We start from the raw sequence: 18,202 nt of genomic DNA on the forward strand, positions 1-18,202 counted from the left end.
TATTTTGTCTCTGCTAGATTAAAAGACTTAGTTATATTAGTTGTGCAAAAGCTGGTTTTATTTATACTGATTCAGATCTAGATGCCTAAGGAAAATCAACACACATCCTTTCCTGATGTGAATTGTCTTGGAAAAGATTTGACATTTTCAGTGAACAAACACAAGATCTAATATGGCCACTGTGATAATATTGTGCATTAAAATGACTGTTTCCCCTAATAGGACATCACTTACTCAACCTCATGTCATTCCAAACCTGATTTTTTTTTCTTCTGAAGGGTTTTTTAAAATGAAAATCAATGGTGTCCATTGTTGTCTTGACAGCAGAAACATTCTTCAAAACATCTTCCTTTGCATTCATTAGAAGAAAGAAAGCCAAACAAGTTTGAACTGAAATGAGGGGGAGTAAATGACGGCTGAATTTAGATTTTTTTGTGAAATATCCACTTTATTATAGTTAATAAAATCATTACATTTATGAAGTGTTACAGTTATCTCCATTAAATTTTTCTTAGGTTGGCAATGCTTTTAATAGAGACAAAGCAAGAGAGGAGCTGGCAACTATTGCATCTTTACCCACCAATAATCATGTGTTCCAAGTAACCGATTTTGATGCGCTGGAAAGCATTCGTGAAAAACTCAAAGAGAACATTATTGCCATTGAAGGTATGTTTGCAGAATGACTGACAGAATGTTTACATTTTAGAGTTATCAACTGTCATGTTAGTACAGTTACTTTGTTCATTTGGTTGATTTATACTAATAATACTACTAATAATAAATAACTATGTTGTTGCTTCTTTTATTTGTTATAGGAACCCAGACCTCTGGAGATTCATCTCGAATGGAGTTTGCACAGGACGGGTTTAGTGCAGCATTTACATCAAATGTAATTCTATGTATTTAACTTATTTCACACCAAAGTATTTTGTTTTTGTTTTGTTGACATTATTTGCAACCATAAATATACATGATGTTTGCTGTTTTGACTCATGTTTCACTAGGCTTTTTTCACACCTCAATGAAAAACACTGTAGATTTTGTATGCTTGTAAACTTATCTAGAAATTGAACATTATAATATTATCTGCATTCAGACAGATTTGATAATGACTGCAGTGGGAGCTTTCCAGTGGAAGGGTGGATATCAATTGTACAAACCAAATGATAATTCAGCTGTCTTTCAAGCTGGAAGTGAGCATGACAGTTATTTAGGTGAGATCTCTTCTTTGACTGTGTAAATCAATATTAATCAGTCAAAATACATCTGAATATTTTCAAGTCTATTTTCTTCACAGGTTATTCCTTGGCAATAGCAACAATGTCAGGAGCAAAGTATGCAGTAATGGGAGCGCCAAGACACAAGCATAAGGGACAAGTAACTGTTTCAAGAATTGAACAAAGTGATTTAAAACAACTGGATCCTCCTAAGGTTGTAACACTCATATTAATGTGAAATATTAGCACAACACAAATTAATGCAATCGAGTGAAAGTATGTGAACTCGGAATAACTGTACAGTGAATACATTGCTTCTCTTCCTCTCTTCTCAGCCTCAGATTGGCTCATATTTTGGAGCTGAGGTGTGTGTGGTGGATTTGAACCGTGACTCCAATACAGACCTACTTTTGGTATCGGCACCAACATACATGGAGTCTGACCGGGAGGGCATAGTGTTTGTTTACATCTTCACGCGTCGGGTCAGTGATTATTGGGCGTTCAATTAAGATTGAATTTTTTTAAAAAAAGAGTTCCTAGAATAAGAGTGAATAAATGTACCATTGTGTCTGTGTAACCCTGTTTCTCCTCTCTCTGATCTATTTTAATAGTCAGACTTCATTTTTTTGGATACACTGGTGGGCATGGCAGGCCAGAGGGGTCAGTTTGGCTCTTCTCTGGCCAGTCCAGCAGATCTGAATGGTGATGGTTTCATGGATGTGCTGATTGGAGCTCCTTTAGAGGAGAATGGACAGGGCAGCATCTACATCTTCAATGGGAGAGATGGAGTTATCATTCCAAAATACTCACAGGTGAAAAAGACGTGGGTTGGTGTCAGTTTAAAGGGATAATTAATTCTGTCATCATTATTCACCCTGGTTTCTTACATTACTTTACTTTTCTTGACTCATTTCATAGACTCATTGTAACATTTTTGTTATGTGTCATTCCTTGAATAAAACAGAGAATTGCTGGATCGTCTGTGCGACCAGGTTTGCGGTTCTTTGGGATTTCATTGAGTCAGTCTTCTCTAGACCAGAGTCAAGACAAGCTTCCTGACATTGCTGTTGGGTCCAAGGGAGCAGTTCTGCTTCTCAGGTCTGTTTTCTTCTATAAAGAACTAAAAATATATACAAATACATAGTTTGAGCCATAATCATTCATATGTGTTATATGTGGATCATTCAGGTCCAGACCCATCATGCTCTTGGAAACCAAAGTAACTTACAACCCAACCAAAATACCAACCGGTGACTGTGCGAAGCCATTGCAAAACACCCTGACTGTGTGCTTCACCATGAGCAGATACAAACATGGCATAACAGGTTTATTCATAATATAATTGCATAGTTTTTATGTTTTTACATCACGTATGGTCATATATTCTGCTCAAGGTTTGTAGTATTCTGGTGTGCTCTTGGTATCCGGTATTAGTGCATTGCTAATATTTTTGGGCTTTTATGATCAAACACATTTTCTAGGTTTGGCTGCAAATATTAATTACACCATAACGCTGGATGCCAAGCGACAGAAATATCGAGCATACTTCCCACCCAAAAACCGGCTCCTCAGTGATGTGATGAAAATTGGGGTGCAGGAAGTATGCAAAAGTCATGCTTTCTTCATAGAGGTAAGCATCAAATGTCATTTTTGTTTTGCATTTATAAATAGATTTTCAGTGAATCTGATGATTCTAGGCTATAATTTGGGACTAAAAGGATAATTCCTGCTTCTTATACTTAAAACTCAGGCATTCAAACTTCATTAATTATCCTTTATTTTATACATTTTTGTTATAATGTAACTTTTATGTGCTTACATTAAAAAGTGTGTAGTTACAAATGATCTTCTGCTGAAATTCCACATAAAAACATTTAAACACGACACACACTATTAATTATAACTTGATTATATACACAGCAGCAAGAAAATTAATAGGATGTCAAACAGTATAACCTGACAGGATGAAAATAAAAAACCAATAATCCATATATTGTCTTCTTAACTGTGATAAAACTACAAATGTTTAATATTATATTCAGTGATTCAATATTCAATTATATTCAGTTTAATATTATATTCAACATTTTAAGAAATATGATGGGGACATAACAAGAAACAAATGCAAAGCAAGAGTGACCCAAGTATAACCATAGAGTGTTTTGTTAATAACATCTCTTATTATTTCTCGTTTCCATAAGGCTTGTTCAGAAGATGCTCTGAACCCGTTGTCCAATCAGTTAAATTTCACATTTGAGGGTCTTCCATCAGCAAGTATGCAAAATTTGAGACCAATACTGCTGCCAGAGATAAAGACCTCCACAGACCACAATGTAAGAGTTCATCGGTGTTAAGAGCAGAAGTTAGCAGAACTTCATCACATATGAACATTTCATGAATTTTTCTGTGCCCTCACTTTGTTTTATAGCTAGATTTTGAGATAAACTGTGGAACTGATAATTTATGTGTTGACGACCTCAGAATGGATTTCAATTTCTCTGGGTGAGCAAATCATTTGCTCTGTTTCTGAACTGAAGTATGAAAAGAAATAAATAATTCCAAAGCATATTGATGCTTATGAAAGTATTTACGAATCTCTCTTTGGTTTCTGTGATCCAGGGCTACAAACATAGAGGTTGGGATAATGCAGGAGCTCAATGTGACAGTGTTTGTAGAAAACAGAGGAGAAAACTCATACAACACTCTCTTCAACCTCAAATACCCCTTTGGACTTTCCTACAGGAGATTCACGTCTAAACAGGTAAACATAGGCACATATGCTGAAACTGATACTAGTTAATAATGATAACAATGACATTTCTAAAGCAAAATAGCTATAAAACACTGAAGATGCAATGAAGTTTTGAATAAGCCACATTAAAATTATGGAGTGTTAGACTTTATTTTCAAACCATGCAATGCAATGCAATGGAATGTTAGTTAGCATGTTTTATGTGTGTGTTGAAATATATGATAAACATTCTGTATGAGCAGGGCAGAGTGGAGTGTGTGTCTCTGGATGCTGAGCGAGGAGTTACACTGGGAGAAACCTCTTGCCAAATCAGTAAACCCATCCTCAAGGAAAAAACTCAGGTCAATAATCACACCGCTGACATGAACATTTGCTTATGTGGAGGAATGCATGTTAATGGTTAAACTGATAATCATTATTTTGCTAAAAAATTATTAATCGCAGTTGTTCTCATTTGAGACATTTCTTTTTAGATTTCATGAGAATTACTGCACTTTCACATAAGCACAAATCAAGAGAACATCAAGTCATAGACAGGGTTTATTTTATAGTCAAGATTCATGTTTAGATTTATTACAATTAGTCCCAGAAATACTTCATTTATTAATTCGAGCAGAATATCACAATGGAGATCACTGAACTCCAACCTTTGACCTTTTCAGGAAAAAAAACCAGCGGGCCAAAATTGCGAGGAGTATGTTTAATTGATCTAGAGAAGCAGATTAAAATACTATTCATTGTCCAGCTCTACTCATATGCATATACACACGCTCATTTATTGACTTGATTACTTTTAAACTCAAAGCAGTTAAAGAATTAGTTAACATCATCCTAGGTGTATATGATTTTCTTCTTTATGATGACACAATCGGAGAAATATTAATAAATATCCTGATGCAGCCGAGCTTTATAGTAGTAGAAAGTGTTACCAAACGAGTAAGAGCTGAAGAAAGTGTCTCAATCCACATCCATCCATCATAAACATATTCCACACGGCCCCGGGGGGGGGTTAATAAAGGCCTTCTGAAGCGAAGCGATGCATTTGTGTAAGAAAAATATCCATATTTAACAAGTTATAAAGTGAAATATCTAGCTTTCCCCAGATGGCCTTGCGTCGCATCAGTTACAAAAGTACAAAAGTAAGCTGAATAGGGAAGGCGTAGGATGTAGCGTAAGCTTTGTGAACTGCGAGAGGCGTTACACTTTCTTCGCAAGTAGAATACGGAAGGCGGTCTGGCGGAAGCTAGATATTTCACTTCATAACTTGTTAAATATGGATATTTTTCTTACACAAATGCATCGCTTCGCTTCAGAAGGCCTTTATTAACCCCCTGGGGGCCATGTGGAGTTTGTTTATGATGGATGGATGTGGATTGAGACACTTTCTTCAGCTCTTACTCATTTGGTAACACTTACTACCATTATAAAGCTTGGATGCGTCAGGATATTTATTAATATTTCTCAGATTGTGTTCATCATAAAGAAGAAAGTCATATACACCTAGGATGGCTTGAGGGTGAGTAAAGCTTGGGGTAATTTTCATTTGAAAGTAAACTAATCCTTTAACAAACACTTTTATCCAGAGCAACTTTCATGGGTGTGTGACTGTTCAACATGTTCTGTTGTCATATGAATTACAACAACTTTAATTATTCCAAAATCTGGCTTTTTTGTTCAAATTCTAGGTTGTGTTTGAGATTACATACAGTATTAATAAAGAAAGTACACCGGGCCAAAATGTGACGTTTACTGCTGAGGTCAGAAGGTATGACACCATCTTTGTGTGCTAGAAGTTGTTTGAGTGAACTCAAAGTGTGAAACAGCCTTTGACCATGAGCTCTAGGAGGACTCTCACATGATCATTTTATCAGAAATGGATAAATCATACTAATAATCAAAACCTCCATCTCTCACAGTGGAAATGACAAACACTCAATTGACAGTGAATTTAAAAAACAGAAAACCATCGATGTCAAATATGCCATCTATATTGCCTTGATAAGGTTAGTGCTCTGCTCCATGTTTCTGTATAAAAATAATACCACATTTGTCTTTATTCTGTACTGCAATATTGTCTTTTTCTTTCTTCATTTTAAATAAAAGGCATGAAAATACCACCATCCACATTAATTTTACTTCAGGGAAAAGGGATCTTATGAAACCCGTCCAGCAGATAATAAAGGTATTAGTAATTTTTTTTTTTTTATTGTATCTTATCTTTATTTTGATAAAAGAAGAAAATACTGTACATAACTCTTCCTTACTTTCTTTTTCCTCTTTCAGGTTCAGAATGACCTCAGAGAATTAACTTTCAAAGTGTTCATCAGAGTACCAGTGAAACTTGGTGGTACTGACATCTGGACTAATTCAAATTTGCAAGTGTGTGAATTTATTTCTCATCTCATAAGCCATACAGGTATATTGATTATTTTAAATAAATAATTTTGGTATGATGTAGGGAAGAAAAATGGCATCCCATCCTTCACCCATAGTTGTTCTGAAACACTTATGTTTGAAACCAGTGGTTCTGCACTAGGAGGCCTCAGCAAAAAGTAGGCCTCAGGATGATGTAAAAGTATTTAAATTAATAAATTATTATAATATTAACATAATCTTACTTTATTTAAATCAAGATGTAATCTGAAAATCATATTTCTTTGTATTTTCCCTCAATAATCATTGTTTTTACTGAAGAACAAATACAGATTATAACTTCTGGAATCACAAAATGAATTGTGGTAAAATTCTATACTTTAAATTAATAATGTTAATTAATTCAGTATATCATTAAAAAAAGATTGTGAACAAACATCTTTATCATAATCACAGCAGGGGAATGAGAACTATCTTAGCAAATGTAAAGGGGTTGGACAACAGGGGCCTACGAGTTAAAGAGTTTGAGAACTACTGAGAACTACTTTCTTTCTTTCCTTCTTTTTAAAGATTTCTGGCTGTAAAAACAAGAACATGGAGAAGCCTGTTATTACCAGTTTTACATTGTTGGACGTTATTAAAAATCATCCTGTGGTGGTGAGGACACTTTTTAAATTTAGTTTTGTTTTACCTCATTATTTTTCCACAATTTATTTGTAGTATATGTTAAACATACATCAATGAAACTCTGTCTCTCTCTCTCTCTCTCTCTCTCTCTCTATGTGTGTGGGTGTGTGTGTGTGTGTGTGTCAGAACTGCTCTGTGGCGGTGTGTGCCGTGTTCAGCTGTGACATCACTCTCATAAAGAATGAATGGAAACTCTATAATATATCTGGCAATGTGAGCTCTGGATGGATAGAGCAGGTATCTGACTTTTAAAGCAAATTCAAATCACAGAACATATATATAATATATATATATATATATATTAGGGCTGTCATCGTTAACGTGTTAACGCATGTGATTAATTCAAATCCTTAATGCGTTAAAATAAGTTAACACATTTAACGCAAAAAAAAAAAAAAAAAAAAAAATGAAGCATGTGAAATTGTGCCATAATGTAATTTACGTCACGCAGTTAGATGATCTTAAAGAACATGCTGATTATATCAGAGATGGCAGAGAGAATTATTCATTCCAGTGTCTGTTTCGCTTTAGAACACGAACTCTCTGTCATATTCTGTCATCTGAAGATCGCGAGCCCTCTCGCATCGCACTGTTCCTGTCTGAACGGAATGTCGAAACATCCCACCGCTTTATGGCCAGATGATATGCAAACTATGTTTCTCGGCTGGATAAAGCAAACCAGTTTCTTGCTAAGAAAGTTTTGATGGATAAGGATTGCAATCAAAGTAAAGACGATTGCGGCGACATACAGGAGTTGTACATTAAGCACGCGCGAGTCCGTTATATTGATGCGCAAACAAATCATGTATGAGCGCTATCGACGCACTGATCGCACATTGTATTTATGCACAGAAATATTTCAGTACATTCACGTTGTTTTCACACACATTCAGGATAATGTTTGGATTTGTCCTGTGCATGTTACTGTGCACTTTAATATATATGCAGGTCAAGGCGGTTGGTTTAGTTTTTTTTTTGGCGTCTCCATGTGGTCCTGTTCAGTATCGCAACTTGACTAAAATGTAAACAAGCTCTTTGCTGTTGCACATATTATACACTGTGAATTCTGAAACGTTTTTTTTGCTGTCATTTTTTTATGGGTGCTTTGGTGTACATACATGTATGAATTATATGAAATCATATTATTTGGTTATTTGGTGTCCTTTTTTGGAAAGACATCTAAATTTACCTTGAAAAAAGCTGAAAAATACAGTTTTGTGAAAATCACACTTCAATCTGATGATTTACTTTGCTGGATATAGGCAATGATGGCCAAATGGACATGTTAAACAAGATAAATGGTGTATACTTAATTTCACGATAAGTGTGTGATTAATCGCGATAAAAAAAAAATGAATCTATTGACAGCCCTAAAATATATATATATATATATTCATAATTGTTTGATCATTTCTTATTGTCATGATCTGTGTCTCTCTTAGACTGGACTCAGAGCTGCTGTGTTTGAGTTGGTCAGTTCAACATCTCTGGATTATGACAAGAGCAAATATATTTTCTTTTCCTCTGATCCTCAACGCACTGCACCGTCTCTCCAGGTGATTCAGTGATCGTTCACGTCAAGTCTCATGACTGTAAAAAGAGCTCTCAAAACACTGCTCTGTTTTTATAGCTTATGATTTGTTCATTTGATCTGTTTTATTCTTATTTTTTCACACCACATAATTTTTCTCTTTTTGATTCTTGCAAATATATTGAAATTTGCACTTACAATGTTTTTTACACATATACGTCCTGTGCATATGTGTGTGTGCTTTACTTTGTACAAGTGTGTTTTCATAGTAAGGAAGTCACAGTATTTTTCTTTATTTCTTTATAAAGAAATGCCACAGAGACAAAAGTACTTACACTACTGTTCAAAAGTTTTTTATGTTTTCAAAAGTCTCTTATGCTCACCTAGACTGCATTTATTTGACCAAAAAGAGACAAGGATGTGGATCATACACACACTAAAACAGATGCATTATAACAAAAGATTGTACATAGTTATTAAATAATCATGTTTAATCTTGCTTAGTTAGGCTGTACGTGTCATCCTTTGCTCTAACCTATTCAAGTGTCCAGTGACAGAATTGAAATGTCATATTTATCATTTAATTCAGTGTAGTAATATAATTCACAAATAGTATTTATCAATTATTTAACCCAAATTATGATCTATTATAATTAATTATAATCTATTATAATTATCTATTGTTCGGCATGGAACATCTGTGTGGGAGGAAGGAGGAGGTCTTCCTGTTACAATGAGATCACTTCTGACTGCACTAAAAATTCACTTGCTCACATTTTTCCACTTTGTAGATTAACACTCAAGTGGAGGTGTATGAGGAGGCGAACCTGACCAAAGAGATCATTGGAGGGGTGATAGGAGGACTGCTGCTACTGGCTCTCATCGCAGCGGCCCTCTATAAGGTATATCGCCTTCATAAAATCAGTTTCAGTCCCTGACACTTTCACCTTTCTACACAATCTATATTTTTTTAATGCTTACAGCATATTACTGCATATTTTCTCTCTTTACAAGGCTGGGTTCTTCAAAAGCCAGTACAAGCAGATGCTGCAGGAGGCGCAGGGCGATGCAGGAGGAGAGCCAAACATGACACAATAATGTGCACTCAAACAGTTATAAGATATAAGTACTGATCGTGTTTTGTTTTGTATCAGTGAGCACAACGAGTTACAAAAGTATTTATAAATATTTGACTTCCTTCTTTGTTATGAAAACTGATAATGACTGAGTATAAACTGTAGCAGAAATATTAGAAATATTGGAGGATCTTTTTATCACTGTCTTTGAGATGTTTTCTATGGAAGCTTGTTTCCACCACAGAATAAAAAAAAAAAAAAAAAAAAAAAAAATACAAAAGGTAATTTCAACTTTTTATCTCACAATTCCAACTTTTGTAACGCAATTCAGAGAAAAAAAGTTACAGTTACGAGAAATAAAATCCAGTTCTGAGGAAAAATTGCAATTCCATCATAATTCTGACTTTTAATTTGCAATTGCGAGTTTATATATCGTAATTCAGAGAAAAAAAGTCAGAATTGTGAGATATAAACTTGTAATTCTGAGAAAAAAAAGACATAATTGTGAGACATAAAAGTTTGCAGTTACCTTTTTTTATTTGTTATTGAGTGGCGTAAACAAGCTTCCATAGTTACATCATCGCGTTTCTTCAGATTTTTATAATAGGGATTTGCACTGGGTGCAAATTTAATGTTTTCTGCTTTATATAAAAATGTTGTTTAATTGGCTTTTTTTTTTTTTTTTTTGGCACCTGTTGGAAAGGAAATTAAAATAAATTTAAATTAAATAATTTAGGCATTATCCATTACACTTATTTTTGTGTCATTATTTATATGCATACCTTAATTTGTATTTTAAATAAAAATTTGAGTATGAACAGAAGTCAGAAAATTCTGTGATTTGGGGTGTTTGTGAGGCTGAGGTGTCAGATTCAATTGCAGCAAACCCAACAGATACCTAAAACCTTTTGCCGGTTTATTTATTTATTTTTTATAAATCAATGTAGAAAGACATTAGAATGTGCTGAAAACTTGGAATAGATAAACACTCAATGCAAAGTCCCATATTTCCTTATATTTTATAGCCTAAACCTAAATCAACACCATGAACAATATAAAAGTGAATATAGAAGTGAATTATTAAACTATTGTTACAGTTTACTTGGTGACATAATAAATAAATCACTTACAACTTTGAAAATATGTACTGGAAAAAAAAAGTTCCAGTTGGCCGACTCCATGTACTGGGGGAAAAAAAAAGTTAAAATGTTGTTCAAGATGTGAAGAACATGCAAAAATGCATCCTATGGGTGTAAATGGCTCCTGTTGCCATGTAGATAAGGGGAGCTCAGAAAACTTTGTGCTGCTCTAGGTAGTGTTGTGCTGCATCCTTCTTCAGAAGAATTACAACAGGATATCAACATTAGTAAAAAGTGGCAGAAGTGCCTAGTCATGCAACGTACTGCAAATATTACGATCTGACAATGTAACCAGTTTCATCCTAGTGTGTCATCTGCAGATCACTGTGATATTTATGGCTTAGGGTATTTGAGAGTGTGCTAACTTTGGCCTTTTTTAGTTATTTTAAACAGGCTGCTGTATTCTTTGTTGTTGTTGGGATGATTCAGATTCAGACTCTGATCCCACACTACTGCAAGTTTCCATAACTCTGGATGGCCTCCTACGCTCCACACTTCTTTAGAGATCTGGTTAGCAACTGAAACAATTGCTGTAACTCATTATTCTCCCTCTGCAATTTAAGTCATCATTAATTCACCAGGTGTAAATGGGTACGTGTCTCCCTCATCTACTTGTGATCCGATCGACCAAACGCATGTAACCATGGTTTCCTGAGAATAGTGAACGAGACGCTGCGTCCCCTATATAGGGGTTGCTATGGGGAATGCCTTTGCTATGCCAGGTGTCTGAAACATGAGTATAAACACGACAATGAACTTGACATTGGCCGGCGGCAGCCTATGACGTCACACAGGTGCGACCTGCGAATAATGTCATCCACTTCTTGTCTGAAGGAGACCAGAGCAGGAATGCCTGAAGCATGGCAAAGGGACGCAGCGTCTTGTTCCCTATTCTCAGGGAACCATGGTTACATGCGTAACCTGAGACGTTCCCTTTCAAAAGGGAACTTGTGCTGAATCCCCTAGGGGTCACTATGGGGAACGGAATACCCATGCTGCCATGCTGAAGGGATGAGTGCCTTAATGGCTGTGCTAAGTCAAAGACTCAAAGAGTCTTCATCCCTAGGGCGCACTAGTGACAATCACAGGTCAGAGCTTCTCAAGAACGGAGGCCTCAAAAAAGGATCTCTAAGAGGAAGCCTAACTATGTTCATACTCAGGCCAGTTTCAAAAGAAAATGCTTTGAGCTGGTCCACGAAGCTTCGCAGAGTGGAGGCCTAAATCACATCTCCTGGATTGAGAGGAGGCCTAACAGACTCTAACGGTCCAGGGAAGTGTAACGGGTTATATTACTTATAATTTAGTTCTTCACTTTTATGGACCAATTAGGAAAATCAGAAGATTCGTATGATCGACTACGGAGGTAGAGGGTAATTGCTGAAGGAACGACAGGAGACCACAATTAAGGTGAGTACGTAGATTTTTTATAAATGTTCCCTTAAATGCCGGCCTTTCCCCTTTTTGAAAGTAAACAATAAAATAAATAAAAAGCAATTCAAAGTGAGTTACGTCAATTCGATGAAAAGAAATAAAAGAACAAATCACTTAAGAGCAAATCACTGTCAGTTTCACACTAGAATAGTATGAATACAATAGAAAACAATAGAATGACAACAATTTGTCCAGATTCAACAACATTTTTGTGATATCACGCACACGTCGCCGACCAGTTCAATTTCCAAATGTTCAATAACTGATATCAGTTCCTTCTTCTAGTTATCTCAGACAGTTTCAGTCCCGTATGGAGAAAACACAGTCTCTATGCAGGAATAGTTTTACCTTGAGCAGGGGAAAAAAAAAAAATGAAATCACGATACTCTCCTGGTCCTATAGGATGAATTTTCTTCTTTCTTTTCCAGTGTCCGAATAGGTTGGCTCGCCATCAAAGAAAATCAATCTCCCCTCAGGAAAAAAACCTGACCTGTTTAAAAGGTCAGAAATGCATGACTGCATTTAGTCAACAATAGCATCACATCAGGTAAGTATCTCCACATACCAATAAATTAACATATAAAGTAATGATTTCAATGTTTTACAATATTACATTGCTAATAAACATACATCTCTTTTCAGGCACGTGTGTATTACCCCGACATGCACGTGAAGCGTGCACGTGAAAAAGAACGACACTGCATGAGAACAACTGATTATCCAAAGATACAACATAAATCACACATATGACCATAATAAACAAAATAAACAACTTCTTTCCTTACAAAATAAGTGTTGTTTTCTTATTTAAACATTAAACTCAGCATACTTGCATAAATTGAACTCACCACATCCAGATAATCACTTCCCAGTAATACAATGATGTAATTCACCCATCGATAGTCACAGGAGTAAAATAACAACTGAATCCACTCAATATTCTCCTCTTTCAACTGACTTGAGTTTTAAACACTATTTTCAAAGTTTTACTCCGTTATTTCTACTTTCTTGATAGCTAAATCTAGCGAATTTCTTTCCCGTCTTCTTCCTTCTTAGGTCTTGCGCAATCTGCCGCATCAGCAAGTGGGCAGTCCATATCAAAAGAACTCTGATTGGATGAAACTATAACTTGTTTAAATATTACAAATTATTTTTGTCACACAATTTATTTTATTTTAAGTATTTATTAATATCGCCAATCTTCAATTATTTACTTTTCTGAACCTCATACATTTATATTAATATATATATTTAACCCTTAATTAGTCTGGGTTACAGAAGCTCAAAGAGAGCCTAACTACCTAGCACAGTATTTCCTACCGCCTAGCCGAGCTCTAGGAGCGGAGGCCTCAGCATAACGACTCTCATATTGAGAGGAGGACTGACAACGACCAACACTTTAGGATATTTGATGAGGAGCTGAAAGAGTGCCTGCAACCCGTAACTCATATCCAGCAGAGCTCTATAGATCGGAGGCCTCAAGAAAGAGAACTCAAAAGAGAGGAGACCTGACGACGCTCATTATAGCCAAGGAGGCTCACAGAGAGCCTGACGACTTAGCGAAAAGGTAGTCGAGCTCTAGGAGCAGAGGCCTTAACATAACGACTCTCCTATCAAGAGGTGGCCTAACAACGTTCCACACTCAGGAAAAGCTTGCGAGGAGGCTCAAAGGAGAGCCTGAGACCCGTGACTGATATCCAGACTGAGCTCTAGAGAGCAGAGGCCTTAAAAAAGGTTCTCAAGATAAGGGGAGGCCTGACAACGCTCATAATAGCCAATGAGGCTCAAGGGAGCCTAACAACTAAAGAAATCAATAAAGCCAAGCTCAAGGAGCAGAGGCCTCATCATAACGACTCTCTAACTGAGAGGAGGCCTAAACAACATTCCATAGTCAGGATATCCCATGAGGAGGCTCACAGAGAGCCAGCGACCAGTAAATGCTAACCTGGCAGAGCTCTAGAGAGCAGAGGCCTAGATAAAACAACTCTAAAAATGAGAGGAGGCCTGGGAACGCTCAAATTAACCAAGGAGGCTCACAGAGAGCCTGACGACTTAGCTAATAAAACCGAGCTCTAGGAGCTGAGGCCCCAGCATAACGACTCTCCTATCAAGAAGAGGCCTAACAACATTTCACACTCAGGAAAGGCTTGCGAGGATGCTCAAAGAGAGCCTGCGACCCGCATCTGATATCCAGACGGGGTTCTAGAGAGCGGAGGCCTCAAAGGTGACTAAAAAAGAGAGAAGGCCTGACGACGCTCATATTGGCCAAGGAGGCTCAGAGAGAGCCTGGCAACTTAGCAAATAAAGACTTCAATAAAAGCCGAGCTCTAGGAGCGGAGGCCTCATTATAACGACTCTCTAAATGAGAGGAGGCCTTAACAACGTTCCACAATCAGGATATCCCACGAGGAGGCTCACAGAGAGCCTGTGACCCGTGAATGCTAACCTGGCGGAGCTCTAGATAGCGAAGGCCCAGATAAAACAACACTGTAAAACGAGAGGAGGCCTGGCGACGCTCATATTAGCCAAGGAGGCTCACAGAGAGCCTGACGACTTAGCCAAAATATAACCGAGCTCTGAGAGCGGAGGCCTCAGCATAACGACTCTCCTATCGAGAGGAGGCCTAACAACGATCCACACTCAGGAAAACCTGCGAGGAGGCTCGCAGAGAGCCTGCAACCCGCAACTGATATCCAGGCAGAGCTTTAGAGAGCGGAGGCCTCAAAAATAAAAAAGGTAACTCTCTAAATGAGAGGAAGCCTGACAACGCTCATATTAGCCAAGGAGGCTCACAGACAGCCTGACAATTTAGCTAATAATAACCGAGCTCTAGGAGCAGAGGCCTCAGCATAACGACTCTCATATAGAGAGGAGGCCTTAACAACATTCCACACACAAGATATCCAACGAGGAGGCTCATAGAGAGCCTACACCTGGTGGAGCTCAGATAGCGGAGGCCTCCATAAAATAACTCTAAAATGAGAGGAGGCCAGACAACACCCACAGTAGCCAAGGAGGCTCAGAGAGAGCCTAGCAACTTAGCAAAAGCTCTAGGAGTGGAGGCCTCAAATGACAACTCTCTAAATCGAGAGGAGACCTAACAATGCCCAAAAACTCAGTATATCCTGCAAGGAGGCTCACAGAGAGCCTAAACTTGCATTAGATATCCAAACGGAGCTCAGGGGAGCTTAGGCCTCAGAAAAATATCACCCTTATAAAATTTTTGAAATCAGTTTTTCAGCCATCACTAGATATTGTTGAAAAGTCGTTATTTTGTTTTTTTGGCACTTTATAATATTAAGGTTGAGCCACTGTACTCACATGAACTGTTTTAAATATGTCTTTAGTATCTTGCTGGGCATCTGAAAGTGTTAATTATGTTGCTGGCAATGCAGGCCTCACTGAGCCATCAGATTTCATCAAAAATATCTTAATTTGTGTTCCGAAGATGAACGAAGGTCTTACGGGTGTAGAATGACATGAGGGTGAGTAATAAATGACATAATTTTCATTTTTGGGTGAACTAACCCTTTAAGTGCCTTGCTCAAGGGCACCTCAGTTGTGGGTAATGAGAGTGGAAGAGAGCACTGTTCATTCACTCCCCCCACCTACATATCCTGCTGATACTTGAGACTCAAACCCACGACCTTTGGATTACAAGTCCAACTCTCTAACCATTAGGCCACAACTGCCCCTTTGTAGATTCACAGTGTGTTATGCCAAACAAACAATTCTCTGAGGCAAAAGTGAAACTAAAAGTTCATTCTCTCATGTTTTGTATTCCTGGTTTAGGGTGTTTTGTTAAACCCATTGTTCAGCTTCTGCTGGTAATCCCACATTGTATAGCGGCCTACCGGGAAAACTCCTGGTGCTCCAGATGGTCAGTCCGCGACTGGCATGGTTGATATTTGGTATTCCTGGCTTAGAGTGTTTTGTTAAACCCATTGTTCAGCTTCCGCTGGTAATGGGCACTCGTCCAACATAAGCAATGACATGCATCGCAGTCCAGAAGAGGGAGGGAAGTTAGCGAGGGAAGAGCATAAAAAAATTAAGGCTCTGTCCCAAATGGAACCCTAAGACCTGCAATTTTTTCTTCTGAATTCAGACTTTTGTGACGTAATGGCACTTTGACTGTTGGGTAGAAGTCTGCTGTCGAGCTCGCCTCAGTGCAGGCTCGGCAAAAGTGCACCTCGAGGGTGTATATTGGCCTCAGAGGGGGCGCTTGCGAGCACCCTTCTGAAACCTACAAACAAGACACCCTACGGTCTTGTGGACTTAATGGACACACATTCGGCTGCCATTGTTAGTCCACAAGGCCACAAGTGTGCATAATGTGTACCATTTGGAACAGGGCCCTCCATTCTCAAATTTATGCAAATAAGGGGCAGAAAATACAGCATGGCAGCAAATAGCTGCAGGTTTAGGTAATGGCTCATGTGTCTAAAATATGCAGATTGTGACTGGATTATTTGTGTAAATTTTATTATTTACACATTGGATACATTGCAGTTTTTATGTTAAATATTGCAGTTTTAGATGCTTTTGTTGTGAATAAACTGGCTTACAAAAGTTTATTAAACTGGCACTGTATTTTGGGCATTTAGAAAGAAAGCTTGCATCTTTCCAACTATAATCGTGTATATATGCTGATTACATTGGCTGTGTGCTGGAAAAAGCCTAGGTTAAACAGACTTTCTACAGACACCCATCATCAGCTTCAGTTAAAAATTCTTCATTTATTTGCATATTATACACATGGCAGTCCTTTGTGCTTATTACTTACAAACAGAGGTTAAAAATCTAAATCTTCTAAATACTTTTCTTGGAGAGCTCTATTGACATCTGTTTATTGACTATTTAATGAGTTCATAAACAACAATGTGGGTGATTTTTTTTTTATTTAATTCAATAAATAAATATGTATTCTGTGTATTTAACAACTTTTTATTAAGTTTATCTTGAGCATTTATTCTCTTACACTTCATCTTTCTTGAATATGCACTCATTTCCTCTTTTTCAAATTGTTTTTCCTCTCTAGTAAGATGCTTCCACCCCTTTTTACATCTGAACCACCTCTAGGACTCTTCTCTTTCATTTATTGCCTTGACTGTCTCACCTCATGCGTCCTCCATATCTACATTTGACCGGTTACAATGGACCACAACTTCTGTATCAGATTGTACATCTTTTGTGGTAAGATATTTTTTTGTGATAAGATTTTTTCTCTTCTTGTACAATTGTAAGCTGCGAGTGGCAATAAGATACTTTAAATTTAACTAGTTACATGATCTAGCCAGGTAAAAGTTGCTTTACATTCTCTTTATACTCTTTATATTTGTTAAAAACTAAAGCTGTGAAAAATGCATTGCAGTAATCATGTTGTACATGAATAGATAGATGAGTGATTTAAAAAGAAAACTGTCAAAAGAATTATGTTTAAAGCTTTTACAGTTTTGTTTTTCTGTAGATTTACAGTTACTCAACATTCAGAAACACTGTTGATCATAAGACATTAGACACATCGAATTTTAGACAGCCTCTTGAGTTAAAAACCTTGACAATCAAAATGTTGTAGCATATGTTATATTGTGAACAGACAAATGATAGATATGAAGATGAAAAATGTCCTTTTTAGGCAAAAACAAACGGTAACACTTTATTTTAGGGTCTATTAACTAGTTGCTTATTAGCATGCATATTACTAGAATATTGGCTGTTTATTAATACTTATTAAGCACATATTAATGCCTTATTCTGCATGACCTTATTCTACATTCTTTATCCTACCCAATACCTAAACTTAACAACAAACTTACTAATTATTAATAAGCAGTAAATTAGGAGTTTATTGAGGGAAAAGTCATAGTTAATAGTGAATATGTGTTCCCTATACTAAAGTGTTACCAAACAAACAATAAGGGTGAACTTTTTTTTAAATGCCCTCTCATCTAATTCTGACTCATGTTCACACATATGTTGCACGCATTCAAACATGC

The 18,202-nt window shown here is 36.9% G+C and overlaps 1 protein-coding gene across 2 annotated transcripts in view; it reads left to right on the forward strand.

The window, feature by feature from the left end:
* Positions 1-18,202, forward strand: part of LOC127523707 (integrin alpha-X-like) — a 56,955-nt gene that overhangs the window by 14,746 nt on the left and 24,007 nt on the right. Inside the window, exons 9-30 of one of the 2 annotated variants that reach the window (XM_051914748.1) lie at positions 516-666; positions 816-889; positions 1,097-1,214; positions 1,298-1,431; positions 1,553-1,699; positions 1,829-2,029; positions 2,182-2,315; positions 2,406-2,542; positions 2,699-2,847; positions 3,419-3,550; positions 3,646-3,719; positions 3,837-3,978; positions 4,212-4,310; positions 5,655-5,734; positions 5,886-5,972; positions 6,073-6,151; positions 6,253-6,348; positions 6,913-6,999; positions 7,156-7,266; positions 8,472-8,585; positions 9,352-9,462; positions 9,575-10,385. The exons of the other annotated variant lie outside the window; for it this stretch is intronic. Coding sequence (XP_051770708.1) covers positions 516-666; positions 816-889; positions 1,097-1,214; positions 1,298-1,431; positions 1,553-1,699; positions 1,829-2,029; positions 2,182-2,315; positions 2,406-2,542; positions 2,699-2,847; positions 3,419-3,550; positions 3,646-3,719; positions 3,837-3,978; positions 4,212-4,310; positions 5,655-5,734; positions 5,886-5,972; positions 6,073-6,151; positions 6,253-6,348; positions 6,913-6,999; positions 7,156-7,266; positions 8,472-8,585; positions 9,352-9,462; positions 9,575-9,658 — 2,541 coding nt within the window. The 3' untranslated portion in view covers positions 9,659-10,385. Of the gene's footprint in view, positions 1-515; positions 667-815; positions 890-1,096; positions 1,215-1,297; positions 1,432-1,552; positions 1,700-1,828; positions 2,030-2,181; positions 2,316-2,405; positions 2,543-2,698; positions 2,848-3,418; positions 3,551-3,645; positions 3,720-3,836; positions 3,979-4,211; positions 4,311-5,654; positions 5,735-5,885; positions 5,973-6,072; positions 6,152-6,252; positions 6,349-6,912; positions 7,000-7,155; positions 7,267-8,471; positions 8,586-9,351; positions 9,463-9,574; positions 10,386-18,202 lie in introns of those variants that run through there. 2 annotated transcript variants of the gene reach the window in all.

This window comes from Ctenopharyngodon idella, chromosome 12 (assembly GCF_019924925.1).
Source record: "Ctenopharyngodon idella isolate HZGC_01 chromosome 12, HZGC01, whole genome shotgun sequence".
Lineage (NCBI taxonomy): Eukaryota > Metazoa > Chordata > Actinopteri > Cypriniformes > Xenocyprididae > Ctenopharyngodon > Ctenopharyngodon idella.